The 24651-nt window shown below is 31.0% G+C and overlaps 9 protein-coding genes across 9 annotated transcripts; 3 read left to right on the forward strand and 6 right to left on the reverse strand.

Moving 5' to 3' along the window:
- Window positions 1-2392: 2392 nt before the first annotated feature.
- On the forward strand, window positions 2393-2921 carry LOC145763655 (uncharacterized). The gene is made up of 2 exons (XM_082575159.1): window positions 2393-2500; window positions 2573-2921. Exons 1-2 carry the CDS (start codon window positions 2426-2428, stop codon window positions 2771-2773), a joined length of 276 nt encoding a protein of 91 aa, XP_082431285.1. The 5' UTR covers window positions 2393-2425; the 3' UTR covers window positions 2774-2921.
- A 455-nt stretch (window positions 2922-3376) lies between these two features.
- LOC145741321 (retinaldehyde-binding protein 1-like) lies at window positions 3377-5446 on the forward strand. The gene is made up of 10 exons (XM_082558897.1): window positions 3377-3391; window positions 3576-3686; window positions 3802-3878; window positions 4009-4151; window positions 4237-4352; window positions 4445-4507; window positions 4622-4780; window positions 4990-5100; window positions 5186-5314; window positions 5399-5446. Exons 1-10 carry the CDS (start codon window positions 3377-3379, stop codon window positions 5429-5431), a joined length of 957 nt encoding a protein of 318 aa, XP_082415023.1. The 3' UTR covers window positions 5432-5446.
- A 189-nt stretch (window positions 5447-5635) lies between these two features.
- On the reverse strand, window positions 5636-6649 carry LOC145741332 (uncharacterized). Its single transcript, XM_082558908.1, has 4 exons — window positions 6398-6649; window positions 6258-6336; window positions 5954-6060; window positions 5636-5884 (listed from the first exon to the last, which is right to left on the reverse strand). Exons 1-4 carry the CDS (start codon window positions 6647-6649, stop codon window positions 5636-5638), a joined length of 687 nt encoding a protein of 228 aa, XP_082415034.1.
- A 1550-nt stretch (window positions 6650-8199) lies between these two features.
- On the reverse strand, window positions 8200-16597 carry LOC145741342 (uncharacterized). Its single transcript, XM_082558919.1, has 13 exons — window positions 14940-16597; window positions 12734-12920; window positions 12436-12648; window positions 12157-12359; window positions 11953-12080; window positions 11645-11717; window positions 11254-11479; window positions 10794-10926; window positions 10289-10705; window positions 9510-9794; window positions 8590-9131; window positions 8406-8556; window positions 8200-8324 (listed from the first exon to the last, which is right to left on the reverse strand). Exons 1-13 carry the CDS (start codon window positions 16595-16597, stop codon window positions 8200-8202), a joined length of 4341 nt encoding a protein of 1446 aa, XP_082415045.1.
- LOC145763696 (choline transporter-like protein 1) lies at window positions 12998-14662 on the reverse strand. The gene has a single exon (XM_082575200.1). It carries the CDS (start codon window positions 14660-14662, stop codon window positions 12998-13000), a length of 1665 nt encoding a protein of 554 aa, XP_082431326.1.
- Window positions 16598-16883: 286 nt separating the features above from the next.
- Window positions 16884-20321, reverse strand: LOC145750766 (uncharacterized). Its single transcript, XM_082566848.1, has 8 exons — window positions 20138-20321; window positions 19919-19989; window positions 19655-19772; window positions 19463-19536; window positions 19157-19297; window positions 18930-19034; window positions 18676-18847; window positions 16884-18592 (listed from the first exon to the last, which is right to left on the reverse strand). Exons 1-8 carry the CDS (start codon window positions 20258-20260, stop codon window positions 17810-17812), a joined length of 1587 nt encoding a protein of 528 aa, XP_082422974.1. The 5' UTR covers window positions 20261-20321; the 3' UTR covers window positions 16884-17809.
- A 1361-nt stretch (window positions 20322-21682) lies between these two features.
- Window positions 21683-22255, forward strand: LOC145763552 (uncharacterized). The gene has a single exon (XM_082575020.1). The coding sequence runs from the start codon at window positions 21683-21685 to the stop codon at window positions 22253-22255; it is 573 nt and encodes a 190-aa protein (XP_082431146.1).
- Window positions 22256-22409: 154 nt separating this feature from the next.
- LOC145747948 (protein GUCD1-like) lies at window positions 22410-23750 on the reverse strand. Its single transcript, XM_082564925.1, has 5 exons — window positions 23537-23750; window positions 23256-23356; window positions 22953-23155; window positions 22690-22849; window positions 22410-22595 (listed from the first exon to the last, which is right to left on the reverse strand). Exons 1-5 carry the CDS (start codon window positions 23611-23613, stop codon window positions 22495-22497), a joined length of 642 nt encoding a protein of 213 aa, XP_082421051.1. The 5' UTR covers window positions 23614-23750; the 3' UTR covers window positions 22410-22494.
- LOC145747980 (uncharacterized) lies at window positions 23651-24583 on the reverse strand. Its single transcript, XM_082564928.1, has 2 exons — window positions 24444-24583; window positions 23651-24319 (listed from the first exon to the last, which is right to left on the reverse strand). The coding sequence occupies exons 1-2, from the start codon at window positions 24444-24446 to the stop codon at window positions 23780-23782; spliced, it is 543 nt and encodes a 180-aa protein (XP_082421054.1). The 5' UTR covers window positions 24447-24583; the 3' UTR covers window positions 23651-23779.
- Window positions 24584-24651: the final 68 nt, after the last annotated feature.

The raw sequence follows: 24651 nt of genomic DNA on the forward strand, positions 1-24651 counted from the left end.
ATTTTTTTCTTGTTTTAATTTATGTTAGGCCAAAACCTGTAGACTGTTTTACAAAGGATTTGTTAAAGCAATACACAACCTGACAGCATACAGCCTGACAGTATTATCCTGACAGCCTGACCTTAATTGTAAATATTAAACTATTACTTTTTTAAACTGTCAGTTTGTTCGTTAGAAATATTTACATCAAAATCTTATATGGCTGAGGCTGACATGTGACTATTGTCGAGCTATATCTGTCTGTCTGTACCGTACGTAAAATAAAACTGTAAAGGGTCAAAAGGGAAAGGGTTCACATTTCTTGCATGTAATGTAATGTAAGCTGGTCTGGTTAGTCAGTCGTTATTTTTTTTCTATTCAAAACTTAACTAATATTTATTTCTATAAAATAATCTATTAACTTACACTGCTCCTGTTTATTACCATGTTTAAAAAACGAGATCTATTTTCAGATTTTGTTTTTTAAAATCTTAAATTTTGTGACTTTTTACGATAAATTTTTAGGATACTAACTACTTAATATGTAAACGAATGTTTTACTACTATGTATTTAATATTTTGAATTCCGTCATATTTATCACCAACTGTAAAGTAAAAATTAAACCTGATTTTATTTACATTGTATTTAAACAAATTAATATTTAATTTTTTTATTTATTATGTAAATATTTATATATAGTGTGAAAATTGACTAAATTGTTTTTCTTTTGTTATGCCAACCGAGTTTCTTTTGACATTTTAAATGATATTTACCAGTTATATTGACTAAATATTAATTGTGTAAATTGTTTTGAGCTAAAAAGAAATAAGTATTTCATATTATCTTCCACTTAAGGACGACATATACGCGTGGGAACCAAACATAGGACCTCATGTGGTGATGTCCAGTTGCCTAAAAGCCTTTAAGCAATTTATATACAGTAACCGTGGGAATAAAGTGTAATTTCAACTTTAACATTGCCGCCATGTGTACAAAGCCTGCTGCATTTACCCACATTCTATAATGTCGTGTGTAAAATAAACTTAGTGCATTTACCTATTTTTCAAACAGTCATTGCGCGTATGTTGTCTATTCACATTAACTAATGAGTCATCATTATTTTTAAATGTGCAACAATTTAATTTTCAAAAACAAGATTTAAACAAAAAATAAAAACCTATCATGACGTTTACGAATTGCATTGCAATTATCATGCAAATTTTATCAGATGTGAATTTCCAAGTGACGTACGATTTTAATTTTATTTTGGCTAAATCAAGATATATGTCAGCCAGACCGGAAAACATAGAATTCGAAAAAACACGATAATCAATCTTAATTTTTAACATTACATATTAAAACAAACCAACAGATAGAAATATAGATGATCACGATTCGGAAATGCTTGGTATGACGAAAATACTTGATAAGTAGATTTTAAGAATACATTTTTTTGAGTTAGAATTAATTTTACAAAAAAAAAATTATTTTGTATGTTGGAATTAAGGTACTTTAAGGCACCACACTAGGAGTTATGCCTTTAACAAACAAAAAATACGCCCGAGTTCTATGCCAAAAATCACGTTTACAAATTTAAAGGGATTTAAAATTCATTTATACAGCTTAGACTAATTGGTGACTGGAGTTTTATTTAGACAGTTCTTACTATTTTATTGAAAACATGATATTCATAATCTAAAATCGCTTTAAAATTTCTATTTATAGTTGTATTCGGCCTAAAGGCAATAGGCTTAATTTGTTTCGGTGATAATTAGTTCCATATTTGCATAATACGAAAAAAAAAATTAAAAAGATTTATTGTTTTGGCAAGTAGGTTGACATAGCTGTTTTAATTTTGTTTTTGGAAAGTTTTTAAAGATTTATGTTCATTTCCATAATTTATTTTGGCCAGTGGTTTTGGTAGCAACTGTTTCAATTTAAGAAGATTACGTCATAAAAGATAGATTAATTATATCATAAAAGTTATATAAATTAGATCAAATTTCGATATGATATTAGAGGTTACGTAGTTTAAACTGTTACCGCATTGCCCTAAGCTATATAAGTTTTGTTGGAGCTACTGGCCGGCTTGTTTATGATAATTTTGACGTTTAAGGAGATAAAATGATATAAGATATACCATTAAAATCGTTTTACAAAGTGGTTTAAACTTGAAGTTGAAATCGGATATGAAATGCCAGTGATTTAAATTTATTTTGTAGTATTTATGAGTGTATCTAAACAAATGTCAGAAAGAGAAAAAAATTGTATTCTTTTATTTTAAAGCAGTTTACAAGGCTAAATAGGGTTTTTTAATGTTATACTTTATGATTTATTTGGTAATTCTGCAGGTTAAGTTCGTTTATTTATTTTATCATAAATTAAATTTAATCAATTGTGGATTTTTCTAGATCTAAATATATTCAATTTAAGTAAATCGTAAACATGCCTCTTGAATACCATCAACAAACCGACGAGGTTTCAATTGCTGGTGGAAATCAACCAACAGAAATAAATAAGGTATATAGATAATGTTAAGGTAAAGTTTTAAAAATTTAACCCAAATAAATACAGAAATTATTTATTTTTCAGGATACAGGAATAAAGAAGTTCGCCAAAGAATGGAATACTGGTGTGAAGGGAATAATCACAAAGATCATTGTTCTGCTTATGGTTTTTATACTTGCATTTGTTGTAGGCTACGTGGTTGCTTTCAATATACACAGATCTAAAGGTTGTTCTTCGGTTACTGATGCCAATCAACTAAATTCTTCAATAACACCACCGTTGTAAATTTAAATTTAATGTTTCAATCTTTGTAAAATTTCCAACAAGTCAACATTTAAACTGTGTTTTTCGTAATTAAATTTTAAGACAAAGATTTTAAAATAAATCTGATGTTAATTAACGTAAAGGTTTTTTTATGTAACTTTTATATATTATCGTACATTTAAAATTAATGTAACATAATTGCTGTATTTTTTTTTCTAAAGACAATTCTTTTAACTAAACAATTTTACAAGATAATATAAAAGACATAATACACCAGCATCTGTACATTAAAACGTAAACCTCAATATCATTTTAAATAATTGATTTTCCTAAAAAATAAATTAAAACAAGATTTCACGCAAAAACTGTATTGCTTTAATGTTATTATATTGAGTTTTATCATTGCATTTATAAATGAGAATATTTTAATTAAAATTTTTAAACCCTTTTTAAGATATGAGCTATTCGTTGAAGCGAAATTAATTTAAAAGCGATAGAAAAATAGGTCAATCCATATTTTAGATATAAACAAATTTATTTTCTACAACAGTTAGTTTATATCGTTATACAAGTCAGTTGTATAGATTTTTATTTTAATTTTTAGCAGTAAAATTATTTCTGAAAATGTGTGATTCAGTAGTAAGTTATATTTTTTGTACTACGTTTAATTAAGTGTTTAATACAAACTTTAATTATTACGATATTTAAAATCACGGGTTTAGCAAGAAATTTGAAACGATTTCACAGAACTTTTATTTTAAAATTGTTTAATCACGAATAGCATTTAATAAGTAGTAATCATAACTCGTTTTTTTTGCAATAGGCTGGTTCGTTTCGTCGTCTTTCTGTTACTCATCAGACCACTTTTACTTCGAAGGATCATGGGCCATTAACAGGAAATAAAAATGTCATGCCAGTACACACTGCCAAAAAGGTGACGTATATATTTAAACAAAAACTCCAAGCCTAAAAAAAAATTTGCTGCTCTTGAACGACAATTAATCTCAAAGTTAAAGCGTAAAACAATAATGATATTTTATGTATTTTAGGCTCTTGTGGAATTGAACGAAACAGAGGAAACAAAAAGGTCAGCTGTTAAAGAACTTCGACAATTGATCGACCAAAGGTTCAAATTTAAACCAATAAATCTATTGCTAATACTAACGTCACAGACTAATATAAAAACGATATTAAAATTTAAAGAACGATAAATACAATGCATAATAGTAACAACTAACCTTCAAAAATATTTTTAGATTGGTAAATGCCGTGGATGCAGAAGAAAAAGAAGAACTCGACGCTGTCAAGAATCGATTCTCGAAAGAACCAGATTCGGTTTATGTCAAGTTTTTACGGGCAAGAAAATATAATGTAGAACGTGCATGTCATCTAATGCAAGGTTAACATACTATATCTTATGTAATAAATAAATACAAAACTAGAGTTTAAAATTTAAACCTTTTTAATATTTTTTGTGATTTTAGGTTACATGAGATATCGACTTCGTTATCCTGACGTCATCAGTGACGTCAAACCGAACCAAATTCGTAAACGGGTCGAAAAGGGTCAGCCAGGAGTAATTCCGTCACGTGACGCACAGGTATTACAAATAATTGTAAAAAAGGTAGTTATTTAATATTATTTTTCAAATAAAATCTTTCGTAAGTTTATATTTATGTTTGTTATTAAAAGGGGAGAGTCGTGATGTTCTTTAGACTGGACAATTGGGATCCTGAAAAATATCCATTTTCAGAGGTAAAATTTTCGTGTCAGCACAAAATTATATCAGTTATCTATAATACTTGAGAACAAAAAGTATGCTATGAATACACTTATGTTTGTCATTAAATAGATTTTTATATTTTACAGGTCATGAAATCATTTGTTTACGTACTGGAGAAACTTCTCGAAAGTGACGAAACCCAAATCAATGGGATTTGCTTGGTCGAAGACTTTAGTGGTTACACAATGAGTCAAGTAAGTGCAGTTGGGATCAACGATTACAAGAAAATGATCGACATGCTTCAGGTAACAATTTAAAAAATTGAATAAAAAGAATTTAATGGATTTAATTTGTCTAAACACGCATTGTTGAGTGTCTTATAGATTTCCAAATCGTAAGCCACTCTTTTTCTTAATCCGATAAACTATTTTTGCTTCATGCATTTGCGGATAATTTCAATAACGCAACAGTGCAGACAATCTAAAGATTAAATATTGATATTATGGATTTACAGGATTCGTTTCCTTGCCGATTCAAGGGAATACATTGCATTCGACAACCTTGGTACTTTGCCACAGCTTACAACCTGATCAAACCTTTTTTAAAGGCCAAGATATTTGACAGGGTAAGTACTGCGTTGGTATTACATGATCACTTTAAAATAAAATACAGAAATGTTACATAAAGATTTATAATCAATTTTTATGTAGATTCATGTTTGTGGGGAAAATTTAGAAAGTTACTTAAACGAGTTTCAAAAAGAATATCTACCGGTTGAGTTGGGTGGAGTTGGAGCAGCTTATGATGGGGAGGCAGTGGCTGAAGCAATTTTTGGCCTGGTTAGTACTTTTTACATTAGTTTTACCATTTATTAAATGTTAAAACAATTATTAAACTTCTTAAAATTTTATATTTTCATTTAGGTGAATGAAGATAACGAAGATACTGCTCTCTGATTCCTAACTTTAAGACACCCTTTTAAAGTCTTGAAAAATGTATTTCAAATGTTGTTGTACTGTACCAAAAATGTATTTAAATGTCAAATAGAATTTGTAGATTGTTTTTTTTAAATTTGTTTTTATTGTAAAAATAAAATATTTTATTAGCATTCTATCAAAATTTATTTTCTGTATAAACATACTTGTTTATATAGAACCGGATTAATAAAATTGATATAATCCTAAACAGATAATTACAGCTATCGTTAATAACAAGAGAATTCCGACCAAAGCTAATTCCATTTTCATTTTTCGAATAAAAGGATGATTTTTAACGGCATCCTCTATTACGTTTCCTCTTATATTTTCATGTGGAAAAGGTGTATCAGGTATTGGAACATTTAAAAGTTTGCATAAAGGCCCCCACCCTTGCGAGCATTTGTAATTTAAAATTTTATCTGGCGATGCGTTCTAAAATCAACGTAATCATGGTTGGTTCTATGTTTAACCATTGAGAATGAAACAAAGTTAGTTATTTACCTGTTTAATGTAAGTGTAGTGACGTACAAAAGACTGTTTCATAGAAACTTCGTGATATTCAACGGGTTGAAATATACCCCTTGGTTGGTGACCAAAAACATTTTTTCCTAATTCAATTGATAACAAAATACAATGTTAAATTGCATGGTAATAACATTTTTTTAAATATTACTTAGCCTATACTATCATATAATGTTACAACTAAAAAAATATTTTTTTATATTTTTACCTATTTTATTTATAAATTTTTGAAATCTGTATCCTGTGGGCGAGGCCGTAAGTATAAGAGTAAAAATTCGATTGCCGTGGATTTTTCTAAGTTGGTTTAGCATACTGTTCCACCAATCCTCTATGTCGATATTTTCCCGATACGAAAGAAGTATCTATAACGTTAAACATAATATCAATTTGAACATCGATTAAATTATGTTAAGCCAATTTTACCTTAGCTTCTGGAAAGGCTTTGTGAATTTGTTCCCAATAAACGCATGCGGGAAGATCAACAACTGCATCCACATTTTTATACATTTCTTTAAATCCATCAATCGTCATTTTATTATCGAATATCACATCCCATTCTCTATTGTGGTACCAGAAATGTTCAATAAAATCGTAGACTTCAAAACCTAGTTCATTTAAAGCTCGTCGAATTGTCTTTGTTCCCGTTTTAGGAAAACCAGCACAAATTAACTTCATTTTACTTAGCACAAGTTAATTGTAATAGCTCAACACTCTAATATCTGTAAAATGTCATGCATGACAGTTTTATGCATAAAACAAATTAACCTATTGAATTGTCGTTTCGTCTTCTAATTACTTCTTCGTAACACTATACTCGTTTAGGCCACCACCAAACGTGAATTTTTAAACCTTTGCACGTTTTTATCTGCAAAAACATTTTCCAAGTAAAGCTTTGTTGACAACACATGAGATCAAAATCAAATAAGAAACATTCTGACCTCTGATCGCAAAGTACCCCGAACAAAATGACCAACAAAGTAGCGAGCCAACCACTTTTGTGGCACAATTTTAAGCAATTCGAGTGTTTGTTTTCGAGATAATTATGTTATCGTAACATCAATAACCTTTTGCAAAAATGTTCAAATTTAAATGCGTAACTTTTAAAATTTAACAGAACCCTTTTTTGATAAAATCCACATATTCAATGCATTACTAAATTTTGCATTGTTAGGCTAAAATTAAACTTAGTATAACCTTCCAAACAACGTAATTATCACAAAATTTCCTGCAGCAAATACTAAATGCTTGATGTAACCTACATAAAAAACTATTAGACTATAAACATATCTTTTTGCAGTGTGTACCAGCTCGGCATAAATAGGTTTGACATCAAAATTGATTTGGTATATTTAAATTTTGCTTTACTTTTCTAAATTTTGCTTAACTTTTTCTCTAGTTATTTTGCTAATTTATCAATTTGATTTACATGGAAACAATAATTTTAAAACAAAGTACACTATATTTATAAACTCTCCTTACATTTTGGATTTATTCCATAAAAGTGACTCCAACCAATCACGATTTAAAACTTTTTTAATAAATTGTTTTTTAAGAGGATTTTTTGTATTGTTTCCGTTTAAACACTTCGTGTGTATATAAAAGTAGCGTAATTGCCCATTAAACATAAATCGGTTTCATTAAGTGTTGTGTTGGTTGGACAATGGCCATTTTAATCATATAAATGCCATACATTTTGTTATTTATTATTAATGAGCTAAAAAGGACGCATGTTTAAAATGATTAATAACCTTTTTTTAGACAAATGGCATTTCCCTATTTATAACATTGATTTTTTCACGATTTTTAGGCATAATTATAAAGTGCTACGTTCTTAAGAATATTATTCGGCGCACCAGAATAACATGTTGTAAACATTAATTGTTTTATTATATAATAAGTTTATTTATAATTTGTTTAACGGTATGTTATTTTAGACCCTGCAGCAAAGTTATTTGTTTACGCTAATCAATCAACCACGGTTTAAGATTGTTGATGTTCGTAATTTCAAATATTTATTTGGCTTGCGGCTACCCAAATTTACTTTCTCTATATCTTAAGTAGTGGTGGTATGAAGGCAATTTTACATCTTCATAGACACTAGTTTAAGTTTTTATCAACGTTGTTTCAGTTTACTGCTCGTCGCTTAGCAAAAATTTTTGCAAACTTTTACATTAAAAAAATACCTAATTTTTGACAGCCTCGTCTTTATGTTTTATTTAAATTTCCTATGTTAAATCGTAATATTCGTCATCATATTTTGCGTCTTCTGCCTCAGCCTCATCCCAATCTTTGTCAACCTCCTCAAAAACCTTTTTTCCCTCTTGCCACATATGATGTAGACCAAATATACCTAAATAAAATAAATTCATCTTTAGCTAATGCTATAAATACCTAGCCAACACATTTTTTAAATCAGCTAGTACTTTTATACCTCCTGTAAGTGGCCCTCTACCGAAAGAAACTTTTCCCTTTTGCGCTTTCTCCAGCTCTTTCTTTTTCTTTTGTGCAACATGAAACGCAAGATGAGTTGCCTTAGCTCTTCCCCTTGTTTTAAACGCTTCTTCAACAGCTCGATCTTTAACCTTTGTAGCAGTCGCAATAGCTTTTCCCTTGACTGCCTCTTTTTTGCCAGTTATTCTTAAAAGGCCATCAGCTATCATCATTCCCCCTTGTACTCCATCAACAATATCACCTGGCCCCGGTTTTCCAACCCCGCCACCCTTTGCCTTCATGCCCCGCATTCCACCCATTTTGGGCATTTTCATGGATTTGCCCATTTTCATACCCTTTCCCATTTTTAAACCTTTTACTCCTTTACCCATCTTTAAACCTTTACCCATTTTGAGTCCTTTACCCATTTTCATTGCTTTACCCATTTTCATTCCTTTACCCATTTTCATGCCTTTACCCATTTTCATCCCTTTACCCATTTTCATTCCTTTACCCATTTTTAACCCTTTTCCCATTTTTGCCCCCTTTCCCATTTTTAACCCTTTTCCCATTTTTGCCCCCTTTCCCATTTTTAACCCTTTTCCCATCTTTGCCCCCTTTCCCATTTTTGCACTCTTTAAACCTTTACCAACTTTAAGGCCACCTTTGGGTTTCCCCATTTTAGTTTTCATTGGTTTTAATTTGGGAGTCTTCATTTTTCCTGCCCCTAGAAATGAAAACAGAAGCTTTTTTATTAGTAACAAATTTAAGTTATAAAAATTGAAAAACAAAGTATAAAAAACATTTCATTTTGTTTAGGGTTTAATAACAGCAAATTCTGTGCATAAATCAAATTTAATGTCGTCGCCTTAATTTCGGGAATTTCATTTTCTTTTTTTTCATTTTTGGCATTTTAAAACTTTTAACTTTTGGCTTTTTGAAACCCCGTCCCATTTTAGGTTTCTTAAAACCTCTTCCAAATTTAGCTTTCTTAAAACTTTTTCCCAATTTAGGTTTCTTTAGACTTTTTCCAAACTTTGGCTTTTTTAAACATTTTCCCAATTTTGGTTTCTTGAAGCTTTTTCCCAATTTAGGTTTTTTAAACCTTTTCCTAGTTTAGGTTTCTTGATAGACTTTCCCAATTTAGGTTTTTTTAAATTTTTTCCTAGTTTAGGTTTCTTGATAGACTTTCCCAATTTAGGTTTTTTTAAACTTTTTCCTAGTTTAGGTTTCTTGACAGACTTTCCCAGTTTAGGTTTCTTTAAATTTTTTCCCAACTTAGGTTTCTTAGTACCTTTTCCTATACCTCCTGTTGTCTTTTTTAGTTTTGATCCTGGCAATTTGGGTGATTTAACTTTGGACTTGATTTTACCTGTTGATTTGTGAATTCCTAAAATACATTTTATGTGCACTTAAGATTTAAAGTTAAGGTATTAAAATATAAATCAACTTTTTGTATTTGGGGTTAAAATTCTACAAAAGAAGCTTAAAGTAATAATAAGGGTATTTGGTTTAAAAATAAATAAATAAGATAAAATAATAAAGGTATAGGCTGTATATAAATTTTGGTTAAGTATATAACATTTCATTAAAAAAAAAAATAAAAACAAAAGCATATCGCAAAAATAAATGCACATTAAAAAATTATTTGATTATATTAAACCTTAAATAAAATGAAATGTTTAAAACTTTAAATTTTTTCAATACTACACAAAAAGAGTTAATCAAGTTACTACTTGTGTAGTAGTAATAATTTAGACTTCAAAAAACGATTTTTGTTTAAATTTAATAACCCCAACTAACATTTAAAAAAGAGCGGCAATCAATACCCACTTTGCTTTAAATATACCTTAAATTATTTTTTCCTGATAAGTTTATTGGTACCTGTTTTAAGTTTAGCAGGCTTAGGGGCTTTTGCCATTTTTGCTGGTTTCGGAGTTTTAGGTGGTTTAGATAATGATTTTGAGGGCTTGGATGGTTTTGCTGGTGGCTTTAGCGATTTAGCTGGTGATTTAGGGGCATGTGGTTTTGCTGATTTAGGTGGTGGCTTTGGTGCAGGTGGTTTTGCTGGTGATTTAGATGGTTTGGGTGGTGGCTTTGGTGCAGGTGATTTTGCTGGTGTTTTTGATGGTTTGGCTGGTGACTTGGGTGCAGCTGATTTAGGTGATTTGGATGACTTAGCTGTTTTTGCTGGTGCTTTAGTATCTGGCTTTTTTGCAGGTGGTGGTGGGCGTTTAGGAGCTGGTTTCTTAGCAGCTCCATCTTTTGATTTAATTGGTTTTTGATCCTTTGGTTTTTTGTCTGATTTAAGCAAAACAGATATTTAAAAAAAACTTTACACTTTACCTAATAAAACAAAATAATATACCATTTTACTTACAATTCTTACCAATTTTACTTTTCTTAACATCCTTCTGGTCTTTCTTTAAATTTTTATCTTTTTTTAAGCTTTTTTCGTTCTTTTTACTATTCTTGTCCATCTTTTTGCTGGCTTTTGCATCTTTTTTGTCACCTTTAGCATTCTTTTTTAAATCCTTGTTTTTGTCTTTATTTTTCATATCCTTGTTTTTGTCTTTATTTTTCATATCCTTGTTTTTGTCTTTGTTTTTCATATCCTTGTTTTTGTCTTTGTTTTTCATATCCTTGTTTTTGTCTTTATTTTTCATTTCCTTGTTTTTTTCTTTATTTTTTAGGTCTTTGTCTTTCTTTTTCATGTCTTTCTCTTTTTTCGCTCTGTGATCCTGTTTGTGACCATGGTCTTCATCGTCATCCATATCTTCAAGCTTTTAAATAAATTTAAATTAAATTTTATGTAAGGGAGGCATTACATCAAAGTATAAGTAACAAACCTGTTCCAACATATCCCGTGCTTGGTCAAACAAACCTCCAACTCCGTAGCTTGATTGATTCGAATCATAGACATCATCATAATGATGATGTGACTTTTTTCTGTGATGAACCTGAGCTCTTTCTGCCTGTTTTCTTCGATCAAATTCATTATTAGCTTTTCTAATCTGCGTAACTACCCTTTCATCTTCAACTCTCTGCTGTGATGTACGCCTTTTTTTCTTAGTACTGATTAGTAAAATACAAACTAGCTATTTAAAACATTTTTAGGACACTAAAATCATAGTCTAAGCTTTTATTAACTAAACTTTCTATTTTTCTTCTTTTAAACAAACTTTTCTATAGGTAAAAATGGGCTTGGCAGTTAAAAAAATGTTGACAAAAAAATTATACCTCGTAGTCTCATCACTTTCTTCTATTAGATCAGATGAAAAGTCATCCACAAAATCCTCCTCATCTTGCACAACTTTTTCATTTTCATCATCATCCCCACTCTTTTTTTCATTTATTTTTTCAAGATCATTCTCAGAAACATGATGTATTTTAGTATATGGACCAGCTCAAAAATAAATTTAGAATGTTGCTTTTTAGATTAAAAGTTAAAAACTAAGGTTAAAAAATAAACATACCCAGAATGTAACTTGCTTTCATAACATAAATTTATGTTATTATAAATATTTAGAAAAAATAAAAACTAATACCTTCAACATCTGTTATTTCATTGACTGAATTTTGAAAACTTATAAAAAATTCCTTAGTCCCAAAGTACGGAGCATTTTCTGTTCCATCATTAAGTGTGATATCTTGTAGGTAGCACACATATATTACACTACCAAAAAATAAAAGTCAATAACTTCATACTATTTTACATTGCTATTTTTTTTTATTTACGTTGGTTAACTTACCCCACAGCTGCCTCAAACAGTGAAATAAAGATGTGTGAAATAAGGAATGCAAGTCCAGCACTGACGCCTAGTGGGTTTCCATAGATAAAAACACCCTCTTTGTCTTTTAAAAGTATAAATCCAATTGGAAGAACTGTTAAAGTCACGGTTAATTTTCCCAGAAACAATGCAAATGACGAAACAACCGTGATACCTTTAAATTTCTAAAAACAAATTGTGAAATTTTTTTTTACATTTAAAAAACACATGAAAAAAAGCAACATATTACATATACAAAACCTGATTATCTTCTTCTGTTAAAATATCTCTAAGCTTTCTGCCTGCTTCCAAAAACCAACAACTTGTCAGCGCAACCATAGAGAAATTTAGATCACTTATGTAAATTAAAACATTGTTTAAAAACCAAAAGAATGGAGTACAACTTGTGTTCACCCAAGACCATGCCATCACACCAGTGTGTTCTGGTTCTGGTTTCTTTTGGTTGACAGCTTTCTAAAAAATTAATAAATTAAAATATTAATCCAAGCCAACCAGAGTAAACATGCTTGAACACTATTTTAACAACAAAACTATATACCTTTCCTTTGTAGCTGTAGTTTGAGTAAGGAGGATAATCATAAGGTGGTTCATCATATATCGGTTCTTCTTTTTCTGTGGCTGCTGATGGAGTTGGGTCTTTGTAATATTCTTTCTTTTTCTCAATCATTTCCTCGTTTATCTTTTTTGCATGTTCCATCGACGTCACAACTCTTGATTGCGCAAAACTGAAAAGTTAAAAACTGCATCAATATATATTTGGTTTATTAAAAAAACATATCAAACCGACAAACAAAATCAAATATTACCTAAGAGGTGCCCTTATAAAACCAAAAAATCCACTAAAAAATGAACCCATAATAGCTGATCCAATATTTTTTTTTAAAAGTCGAGTACAACCTACCCTCATCGGTTTATACATTTCTTCTTTTGTTATAGTGAAATACCAAGTCCCAACAACTAAATTTGTCATTAGATGTTGAGCAGACATAATAAAGTTAAACATCCATGCCATAGCGAAAAATTCATATAATAACACCCAAGTCGTATACAAATCATCAGTTACATAAGCAACAGTAGTTAAACCAGATATTGAATCAGTCTTAGTTACTAGTTCATTTAAAAACACAGCTGCTATTCGTTTAACAGTAAACATCCAAAGTCCAAAAGAAAAGCAACATGTTGCCAAAGAAAGAAAAGGCAAGATGTAAATCCATTTTAAAAACATTAAAGCCGACACAGCACTTTGAAATAATGAAACACAAGCGTTCATATTTCGTTGCCCAACAGCTATGCTAGCTAAAGTAAATACACCAACTCCAGTTGTACTAACAATAGCAGCATCCCGAAACACAATGGAATACCCTGCTTGTGGCACTCCTTCACGACTTTGCGGAATAAAAGACCTCGGAAAAAGGTGTAAAGCCATATGTGTTATTTGTTTCTGAAAAGAATCACCTTCAACACTGGGCAGTTGATTTGTAGCCGATCTTCCTTCAGCATAAACACTAACACCAACATCAATGGCATTTATAAGAGTGTATAAATACCACATGTAGGAAGTTGCTAAGGTCCCTATAATAAAAAATGTAGCAAAGCTGTACCAAACGATAGCTCTTGCAGCTCCATGTAAAACTACAACAAATAGCAAAGTGAATCCAATGGCAACCAACACAAGCCAAGTAAGTTCTGCTGCGCAAGTTTGACAATCATGGAGTATGTTATGAAACCATTGTCCTCCATATAAATTCAGCAACTCATTTTGTCTTTGTATTGATACATGATCTAGTAAATTGATTGGCACACATCTGTTATTCTTTTCTATAAATTTGACATCGGATGAAGTGGATCCTCTTCCACACAAAGAGCCAGCAACATTTTCTGGATAATTGGTATTCTTAGATACATATGAACTGCATGGTAACTCTGCGGAAAGTGCAGGACATTTGCTAACGCAAAGTGTAATCTGGTTCTCAGGTAGAATCTTCCCAGCAGCAACTTGATCTGGATTTGTTAGAAAATCAGCTATAAGTACCTTGCTATAATTTAACATGTTTTGGCCAGAATTAGGACTTTCTTGGTAGGGGGTATTCATTTCCCAACCACATATATTACCAAAAGAATCGACCCCATTTTCAAAGACTTCTGGTTTTCCATAAGCAATTGATCTGTTCATAACAAAACACATTCCAATAAAATTAATAATAAAAAATGCTATTCCAGGCAAATCAGTAGGCTTCCTAGCTTCTCTTGCGATTGGAAGGTGAAAATCCTTGTTTTCATGATCTTCTTCTGAGTTAAATAGGCTAATAAGGTTTACAGCCATTCCCTTCCAGCCTTGCCCACATGTCAATACCATAGTTATTGCATTTGCAATCATGTAGACTGTATCAACAGAACATGCCATTGCATCACAACAGTATGAACAACACTCGCAACATTTTGCAACAGCTTGGGCAACCGCTGACATATTTAAAGATTGCTATTACTAGGCTATAGTGCCACTGGTAAAGAAATAGTTTAACTTGACTTTAGTAACTACAACCTAACCGGCGAATTTAAATTTTGTTTCAATTTTTCGGTCACAATAGCCCAAAATCACGCGTTGCCATAAAACAATACGATTGAAAAACGGCAAAGTACGCAAGCTTTCTAACTTGTTTTAAACACGTGGACCAATACGGTACGTAAGATTTAAATGTATTAGGGTTATTTAGTATAATAATGAATACTTAAATCGTAATTACCTTAACGGTGCACGAACAAAACCAAAAAATCCACTGAAAAAAGAGCCCATAACCGCTGAACCAAGGTGCTTCTTCCAAAGGCGTGTGTTAGCTACTCTCATAGGTCGATACATTTTCTCTTTTGTTATGGTGAAATACCAAGTTCCAACAGCTAAGGTGGTTAACAGATGCTGACAAGACATTATAAAATTAAAAATCCAAGTCATTGCGAACATTTCGTATATCAATACCCACGTTGAATACACATTATCGTTAACATAAGTTAATAAAGTAAATCCAGTTGCAGCGTCAACTCTGGATTCCAACTCGTCCAGAAACACAGCCGCAATTCGTTTTACTGTAAACATCCACAGTCCAAAGCCAAAGGTTAAAGAACCAACAGATAAAAATGGTAATATATAAATCCATTTCAATGACATCATAGACTCGGTGCCTTGCTCAAATAAGTTTGCACAAGCATTCATATTTCTTCTTCCAACCAAAATGCATATCACAGAAAACACTACAACGCCAGTTGAACTTACAATAGCGATATCTCGAAAAACAATGGAATATCCGGCCTGTGGAACTCCCTCGCGACCTTTCGGGATAAAAGATCTTGGAAATAAATTAAGGCCCATTCGGGCTATGCTAGACTGAAATGTATCGTCTCTTAAGCCGCTGGACTGTAAAACTGATCTACCCTCACTGTATATAGAAACCCCAATATCTAGCGAATCAATAACTGTATATAAATACCACATATAGGATATTGCAATAATTCCAGTTATGAAAAACGTAGCAAAGCTGTACCAGACTAAGGCTTTTGCTGCTCCATGTATTACTATAACAAAAAGCAGGGTAAATCCAATAGCTACAAGAATCAGCCAAGTTAGTTCAGCTGCACAAGTTTGGCAATCGTGAAGTAAGTTATAAAACCATTGACGACCGTATAAGTTAAGCAATTCATTTTGCCGTTGAATCGCTATGTCTTCTAGCAAATCTACTGGTACGCATCTATTATTTTTTTCTGAAAATGTAAGTTCTTTTGTGCTAGTGCCTCTTCCACACAGTGCTGCAGGGAAATTCCCAGGGTAATTGGTATGTGTCCCTATGAAAGATTCACATCGCATCTCACTAGTAATAACGGGACACAATTCGACGCAAAGAGATATTTGATTTTCCGGTGAAGTAACACCCGAAATCACGTCGTCCGGATTAGTTAATAAGTCAACAATTAACACTTTGCTATAGTTCAACATGTTTTGACCCGAATTTGGACTTTCTTCGTAGGGAGTATTCATTTCCCAACCACATATATTACCCCAAGAATCGACCCCGTTTTCAAAAACTTCAGGTTTTCCATAAGCAATTGATCTGTTCATAACAAAACACATTCCAACAAAATTCACTAGGAAGAACAAAAATCCTGGCACGTCAGTGTAATATCTGTTCTCTTCATCCACAGGCAGTTCAAAGTCCTTAAAGTCCGGATCTTCTACTGAAGTGAACATACTGATAAAGTTATCTACCATTCCTTTCCAGCCTTGTCCGCAGGTGCAAATCATCGTAGTAGCGTACCATATCGATCTAGCTGTTTCAACCGTACATGCTGTAGCTACACAACAGTAGCCACAAACCTTAATGGCCTTAAGGCCACCCTTGGCGACTCCTGACATTTCAATGCGTATCTTAATAAATTCAAGTAAGTTTACCTAAAATTTAGGAATTAAATTTCGTTGTGTGTTACGCAATAATGCGAATAAGACGTCATATCAAATATAAATATTCTGCCTTTGAAGGCTTGGGTTACCTTGAGAAAAAAAACCTTGAAATAAATAAACATCTTCAGGAACTAGGCCGTCTTAAAAAATGAAGCATATTTTAATTTCGCGACTAAGAAAAATTCTCAAAAATGTGTTAGTAAAGCAGTAGAACAAAAAAACAAGGGAAAAATATATACAAATTAATATTCAAATTATTCAGTGAAGCGACTGAAATCAAAAAGTGTTTGTTTTAGAAATTACAACCAACTACCAAAGAGAAAGTGGAGAACAGAAAATAATGTAAATATCATGTACGCTTTAAAAAATATGCATTTGGAATATTAAATAAAATTCCTTTAGAAAATTAAGACAAAATTAAACTAGATGTACTTAAGTTATAATAATATGACTTAACCATTTGGAACATGTTATTGGTTCACAAATACATAAAATATATTTTTTTAGGTCATATAAGCAAGCACCAAAACTGGCAAATCAGAAAAAGAAATTGTTCAATAAGTAAATAACATAGTTCATCAAAATTTCAGAAAACTGAGAAAATTTATGTCTGTATTTTTTTACCATTTAGAGTAAGCCTTAGTATGGAATATTAAGGTACAAACCTATAACTTAATTTAAGTAAAAACCAACAAGATAAAAAAACTAAAGCGCTTAATACAAGACTAGGCTTGCGAAAAGTGCAAGAACAAAAAACAGAACATTTCTTACTCTTTATACAGGACAATATAGCACAATCACATGATTCTGCAACAATATTTGAAATTTCAATGTAAAAATATATATGTATTAATCAAAGTCTAAAAAACAAACTCCTTTAATGAAAACAGCAAAAAAGCTTTGCTTTTATAAAGATTTGGCAATAAAGGCAGTAATGTTTTACTTATAAATATAAAAAAAATTGTATAACCAGTTTTCATAAACAAAGTCATATCAATTTTTTAAATTTACTGTTTTAGAAAACACTAAACGGCATGCAGCTGTAAATGCACCCTCAGTTTATTATTAGATTATTATAAAAAATCAGTAAAAAAGGTAAAACACTGACCAGCATCTAACTTTGTTGGACTTATGCTGTTAATAATCAAACTTACAATGGTTTATTGTTTAAGGAAATTGTAATCTTGATGATGGTTGGTCCCATTGCCAGCGAATAACATCTTGGTTAATTGTGGAATGAGAAGGAGCTGTAGAAGATGGAGGTTGTGCAGTGAGGATCAGGGATGGAGTGGAAGAGGAAGATACAGTTCCAGGGATATTCGTCATGATCAGATTTTGAATGCTTATTGGAGTTGATGTGTTTACACTGTTTTGTTGCTTGTCATTATCATCTTCGGGATACCCAATCACATTTTGTATTTGGATTGAGTTGGTAGATTGTTGTTGGGTACTGTTGTCTGATGTTGTCGTTGCATGGATATGATTTTGTTGTCGGGCGATGAAATTTGCATTTGCTGTTTCCTGTTTGACATGAACACTTTTCGATTTTCTGACAACTGATCCACTCAGTCCATGATCTAAATTACTAGTTTGTATATCAAACTCTATGTTATCTTCCATGGCTAACTTTGGTCGCTTGGCAGTCATGGCAGAAGGTGAACTGTTCATTTGAGATAAAGACATATCAAAATTACCAGAAGCATGGCGGGAAGTTGGCATTGGGGGCGGTTCGATTCCTAGAGCTGTTGCAGTGGCTGATATTGACAACTGGAGCTTTGTTTTGCATTCTTCTAAGTGCTTTTTAAATGTGGCTTCTCTCACATACAGTTTGGAGCAACCAGGGCAAAGAAATGGACGGATTTCAGCCTCGTCATCAATGGCACTTCCTGGGACAATGTTTGCTGCAGCTGCAGCTTGATTTATTACATTTCCAAGATCAAAACCTCCCCCCTGGTTAAAGTAGAAAATATTAAAAAAATAACCTATATACATTATGCAAAAGTAATATTAATATTTAAATAACAATTACTTACATCTTCACTTCCAGGCAACTGGTCATTTTTTTTATTATTGGCACCACTTGGTTTTCTATTCTTTTTGCCAGGTGTATGGCGAGCAACGTGGGACTTAAGGTTGGTTAAATGGGCGAATGATTTTCCACACTCAGGCCAGTGGCATTTGTATGGACGAATACCAGTGTCGGGCCTAAGCAAATTTAAATAATAAAACAATAAAATAAATAATATCAAAAATGTGATTTTTCCAAAAATTTAGAATATGTACTTACTTGGGAGTATGACGCGCTTCGTGGCTCTTAAGATGAGACTGTTGAAGGAAAGCTTTACCACAATTGGGCCAGTGGCATTTGTAAGGACGAACTCCAGTATGAGTTCTGTGAATGAAATTAAATATGTAAACATTGCAATGGCCAAAATAAAGCCTAGATGAAATACAACTGTAGTTTTGCTCTTCTATTTTTGTTGGGGATTTATTTAAAAAAAATAATACAATTACCTAACATGTTGTTGTACATGTGAAAGTTGTTTAAAAGAATGATCGCACATAGGACATCTGTACGGCTTTTGTCCACTGTGAATTCTCTCATGTTGTTTGAGATAAAAGTTTGTGGAAAAACCTTTGCCACAAAAACTGCATCTGTTTTTTTAAATTTGCATATAAATAAAAACATAAGTTAATTCATTAAAATAGCAGAAAAAAAAACAATTGTAAAAAAACTTAAACACTAACACCAAAAAATCATGCATCTAATTAAGTTTCCTTGTTTATTTTACATTAAATATTAATAACTGTAATTTGCACCTGTACGGTTTTCCTTGGTGATCAGTGTGCAATCTTGAATGTACTGTAACCTCACTTTTATTTGGAAATGTCATCTACATAGAAAATACCTTTGTTATTAAATGTAAAAAAAGCCTATAAACATTAAATGATTATGACTTAACAAAAAATTACAATTATACTGGGTAACAATTAAAAAAAACATTTACTGACTTGACAAATTCGACAAGTGTACGATCGAGGCTTTGGTTCAATTGCATCAGGATTTACAATCGATATCATTTCTTCACTTATTCCCTTGGCATTAGTACCTTCAATCTCAACCTGTTGACTGCATTTATAATAATATTTAGAAACATATAATGACCACTATTGATTTTTATTTTTTTAACTAATCAATGGATATACTGTTATTATACAAACTTTTAAACAAAACTAAAATTACAAGATTTTTTGAATAGTTAATGTTAAATTTACCCATATATTTGCTGTGGGCTTGAAACATTTGGAAGCATGGTAGAAGACTTAGGAGAATCAGAATCTACACTCTAAACGTTTATTATATAAATATACTTTTGTTTTATATTAATAGTTAAAATAAAAAAAAAATTATACAATTTTTGTAACAATAAAACTGCATCGTCCTAGTCAGCTAGTGTTTGTCATTTTTTTTTAAATATAATGGTTATAATTAACCTGGTGTTGTATGATTTGGTCGTGCTGAATATAATTATCTACTGGATTTTGTAACATTCCAGTAACATCACTTCCATTTGTCACCTCCGTACTTTGCCAAAAATAATTTTCAGAGGACTCCATTGTCAAAATGTGCAACACCTGTCAGTATGTGGCTTTTATTTTAAGTTGGTTTTTATTTATATTTAAACCTTCAAAAAAAACAATTTTTAAAATTGTTTTGTGTCCTAGATTATATTGTAAGTAGTTCAAATTTATAAATAAACAAAAAAAAACTATGTTAAATTATATATTCTAATTATATTTGATGTATAAACAAGTCTAAGAGATTTTGTAGAAAAAAATATGCTTTAAAGAAATTATAATAACAATACGAGGTTCTATTTGGAAACCTAGACTATAAATCTTACATAAGAGAAAGTGGTAAAATGGCTACTATTATTGGCAGTCGGTATATTAGGCATTATAACGCCTACAAACCCGGTATTGTAATTAGGCTATAATATATTGTGACACGCGCTTAAAAATGTTTATACTCAAGTTATTTAACTGATCTTTTTCCTTTTTCTACTATAGTCGCTTGAGATAACCTATAACAAACACGAATTAAACGCCCTTTTTCGCAAGCATCATAGAAAAAATGTCGGCCCTACACAATACGAACGAAAAAGTTGATGACGTCACAAATTAGTGGCCTTTTCTTTTTGTACTCTTGCCTGCTTTATATAAGTCAAAGCTACTCGACTTTGCATTCATTCGGTTGCTTAGATCTTTTGAGTGCAAATCAAATAAAAGTTGTTGAATTATCATTGCACACAAAACGCTACTTTTAAAATGTTAATCGCAACAAAGTAGGCTTTAATTTTTGTCTGGCCTTACCATTTGCCTAGTTTTATTAGAAAGCCAAAGGCGAAACACGGAGTTGCTTAACCAAGCAAATCACATTTCGTTGATTGGTTCAGACAACATCACGTGATGGATTATCTCCGTCTTAAAACGGTTTCTCCTAACAATACAATTTGTGTAACTGGAAAATGATCACCACAAATTTATTTTTATAAAAATATAATTTTAGATTGAAAACAATTATTTTATTTAAATTCGTTAAACCAAGTTGTACACATTTAAAAAAAATAATTTTTATTCTTATAACTTAAATAAAGTGGGCTATAATGTATGTTAGAAAAACTATTTAAAAGGATTTGAAATTGAGTGAAACTGTAATGTAATATCTATGGTGAAACTGATAAAAACGAGTGTGGACTTTGTTTACCCCTTTAAATAAAACAAAATTTAGTTTTTTTTATCATTTTTAATAGCTGATACATTTATGGTTAAACGCAACCCAACTGTGTTTGATGCAGCGATAAAAACGTCCTATATTTTCCATAAATAAATTTGCAATGCAATGTTGTAAACAATTTTTATACCCTATATTGCGTCATATTAAATACTTGTTTCTCATAAATGGATATTACGAATATTGTTAATTCAAAACATTTATTTTGTTGTTGGCTAAACTATTTCTGCGCAGTAGGAAAAAATATGGGAAATCTATTCTACTATCCACTTAAACCTGAGGCTATTTGTTATCACAGACCACAAGATTACAATGCTTTAGGAGTCCGAAAAACGGATGTTGTTAAAGATGAAAACGAAATTGACTTGCTTCATCGTACATACTGCGCCGAAATTTTTTCACAGCGAGCAAGTATCAACGAAAAACGCAAACTGTTGACAGAAGTGTCGGATGAGGCATATGCCAGACGATTTACGCAGTGGGAAGCAGAAGATATTTGTGATTATAAAATCCAGTTCGAGATTTTTGATTTAAATCGGGATGGACTCATCGACTTCAAGGAAATGAACTTGGTCTTGGACGAATTCGGTGAGAGTAGCGACGAAGAGGACAGGCTAAGATATTTCAAGCAAATCGACTTGGACGGCTCAAACACCGTCGACTTTGAGGAGTTTTTGTTGGTTTTGAGTAAGCTACAGGCCGGTGGAAGCAAAAAGGCAGCTGACAACATTGGAAATATTGTCACAAAAGGAGCTCACCAGGTCAAAAATCTGCGAAGAATGTCTGTGTACAAACAACTCACTGACGGATTATTCTAAAGGGACTTCCATATTTATGTTATCGTTCTTTTTATTAAAAATTTATTGTAGAATCGTTATTACTTGCAAATAAAACAACTCACTAAAAATATCATGTATTTAAATAAAGAAAACTAAAAATAAATTTTAAAACGGAAAAAGGGCAATAAATGAAAAGAAATTTAATTTAAAAAGATAAATGTAAATATTTCAATTTAAAAACAAGTAAAAATCTATACAAAAAAATAAATAAAACCTGATTAACTATTTTTTGAGGTAAAAATAAATAGAATATCCTGATCTGTTCCAGTACTTTTTCTAGCCTTTTCAAAAGTTTTTATATCACATTTGTTCAAAGAACCTTCAAAATTTTGTTGCAATTTATAAAAAAAAATTATCAAGTTTAATATTATAGAGTAAAAAATATAGTTGTTTACTAATATTAAATTATTTACCTTCACTTATTCCTGGGTTATGGAAAATCACAATTTGTTTTTCTAAATCACAACCAAGCACAACAACAAAGTGTCCTTGATATTCCCTTTTATTAAAAACGGTTGGGCAAGATGATGTATGAGTATAAAGAACAGATGCATCAACAAGCACTATTATAGGCTGTAAAAGGATTTGGCAAAATTAATTATTTCATAAAAATAACATTATTTTTAATGACAAAAAAATGACCAGCTAAAACTCCTTTTTTTAATTTTTAAATTACCTGTTTTTCAGTTTTTAAATGATTAACAATATCATCTAGTAATATTGCCTTCTTTTTCACAAAAACATTGTGCTGACCAGCCTCAGCAAATAATCGGTTTACTCTTTCTTCCTCTGATGTGAAATTATATTTGTTGTAAAAACTAATTGATTTGTAATTGCTTATAACCCCAAGAGTAATAGTGTACATTTCATGTCTTATTCCTATAAATAACAAAAAAAACATTAAAAGGTATTGCTGTTATTAAGTATATTTTATAATTGGATTTTATTACATAGAATATTTACTTTTCGGTAACATTACCTAACTTTGCAAAGTAATAGGAAAGATCAATTGTCCAAACTAAACGTCCATTTTCTGGGTTTAGAATTGGACTTATTTGTTCAGTTGTAAAATTTTGAAACCTAAATATAAAAATCGTCATATTAAACACAGTATTTAAAATTTTTATATTAAATAGATGTTCTATGACAAAAGACATTACACTACCCCAGTCATTACAAATTGACAAGAATGTATCAATATAAAGTTATAAAATATTTTAGGTAGAAGTATACAATGTTCTATAATGAAAATTGGCTTACTTACAAACCATTCCAGCACAAGCAATCCCACAATCCCACTCATATTTTTGTTCAATAAATGGTACATCTAACATCATGCTTTCAATTTCTATTAACTATTAAGGTAAGCTAAAAAAGCAAAAAATATTATAAAAAAATAAAACAGCCACAACTTTAAGGAAGTTTGCATAATGTTAAGGTTATGCTTGCTCTTATTATAAATATGTAAAATCACAGTGATTTTATGTATAAAACATGAAATTGTCATTCTGTTAGTTGTAATTCAACTGTCATTTTTTCCATGATCTGCCAGGCTGGCATAAACTCTTCAAATTTTTCTTCAGTTACTTTTCCACCTGCTGCATTAACTGCATTTTTAGTGACCAATTCGATTTGTTCATTGTTTAAAGCTGGTGACAACATTAAGTGATAATACCTGTACAATTCTATACCTCTCAGGTAACCAAACTTTTTTACATCTAACAATTCAAAAAGAAGGTCCATTTTTTCTTTTAGCGGTCTTTTTATAGAAAGAGCACTAAAAAAATTAACAAACTCCAAAGGGTACATTTTGCCAGTATTTCCGCCGAATTTTTCAGCAATTAACGTAGCCATTTTGTTTCCGTTAACTTCTGGAATAAGTAAAGCATCTTTGACAAGAACACCTTCTGTTTCGTCTTTAACTTTGCTGGTGTCTAACTGAGAGTAGCGACGTTGTATCTCTTGCAAGTAGCGAGGAGTCAGTTTGGTTCGTTCCAATATTTCAGTTTGTTCTTCCTTGCTGAAATATGAAGCTCCTTGACCCTGGATGACAAAAAAATTATAAAAAAATTCAACAATGCATATTAGGCAGTATTAAATTCATATTAAACATATTTATTATTACTTAACTTTAAATAAAAAATTAGAGGTTACAATTTACACTTACCATTTTAGGCTATTGGATTTTTAGACGTTGATTAAGATTGGTGTTAAATTGTCTTTACCTACGTTAATTACAAAATCTTTCTATATGATGAAAAGTAAATGCATAAAAATATACTAACAATAAAGGTAATTTTGTTGTAAAGCAGGCAAGTGAAGTAGTAAATAAATTGCAATGCTAGTAAAGTACAGAATGCAATAATGAAGATGGT

This window comes from Corella eumyota, chromosome 1 (assembly GCF_963082875.1).
Source record: "Corella eumyota chromosome 1, kaCorEumy4.1, whole genome shotgun sequence".
Taxonomy (NCBI): Eukaryota; Metazoa; Chordata; class Ascidiacea; order Phlebobranchia; family Corellidae; genus Corella; species Corella eumyota.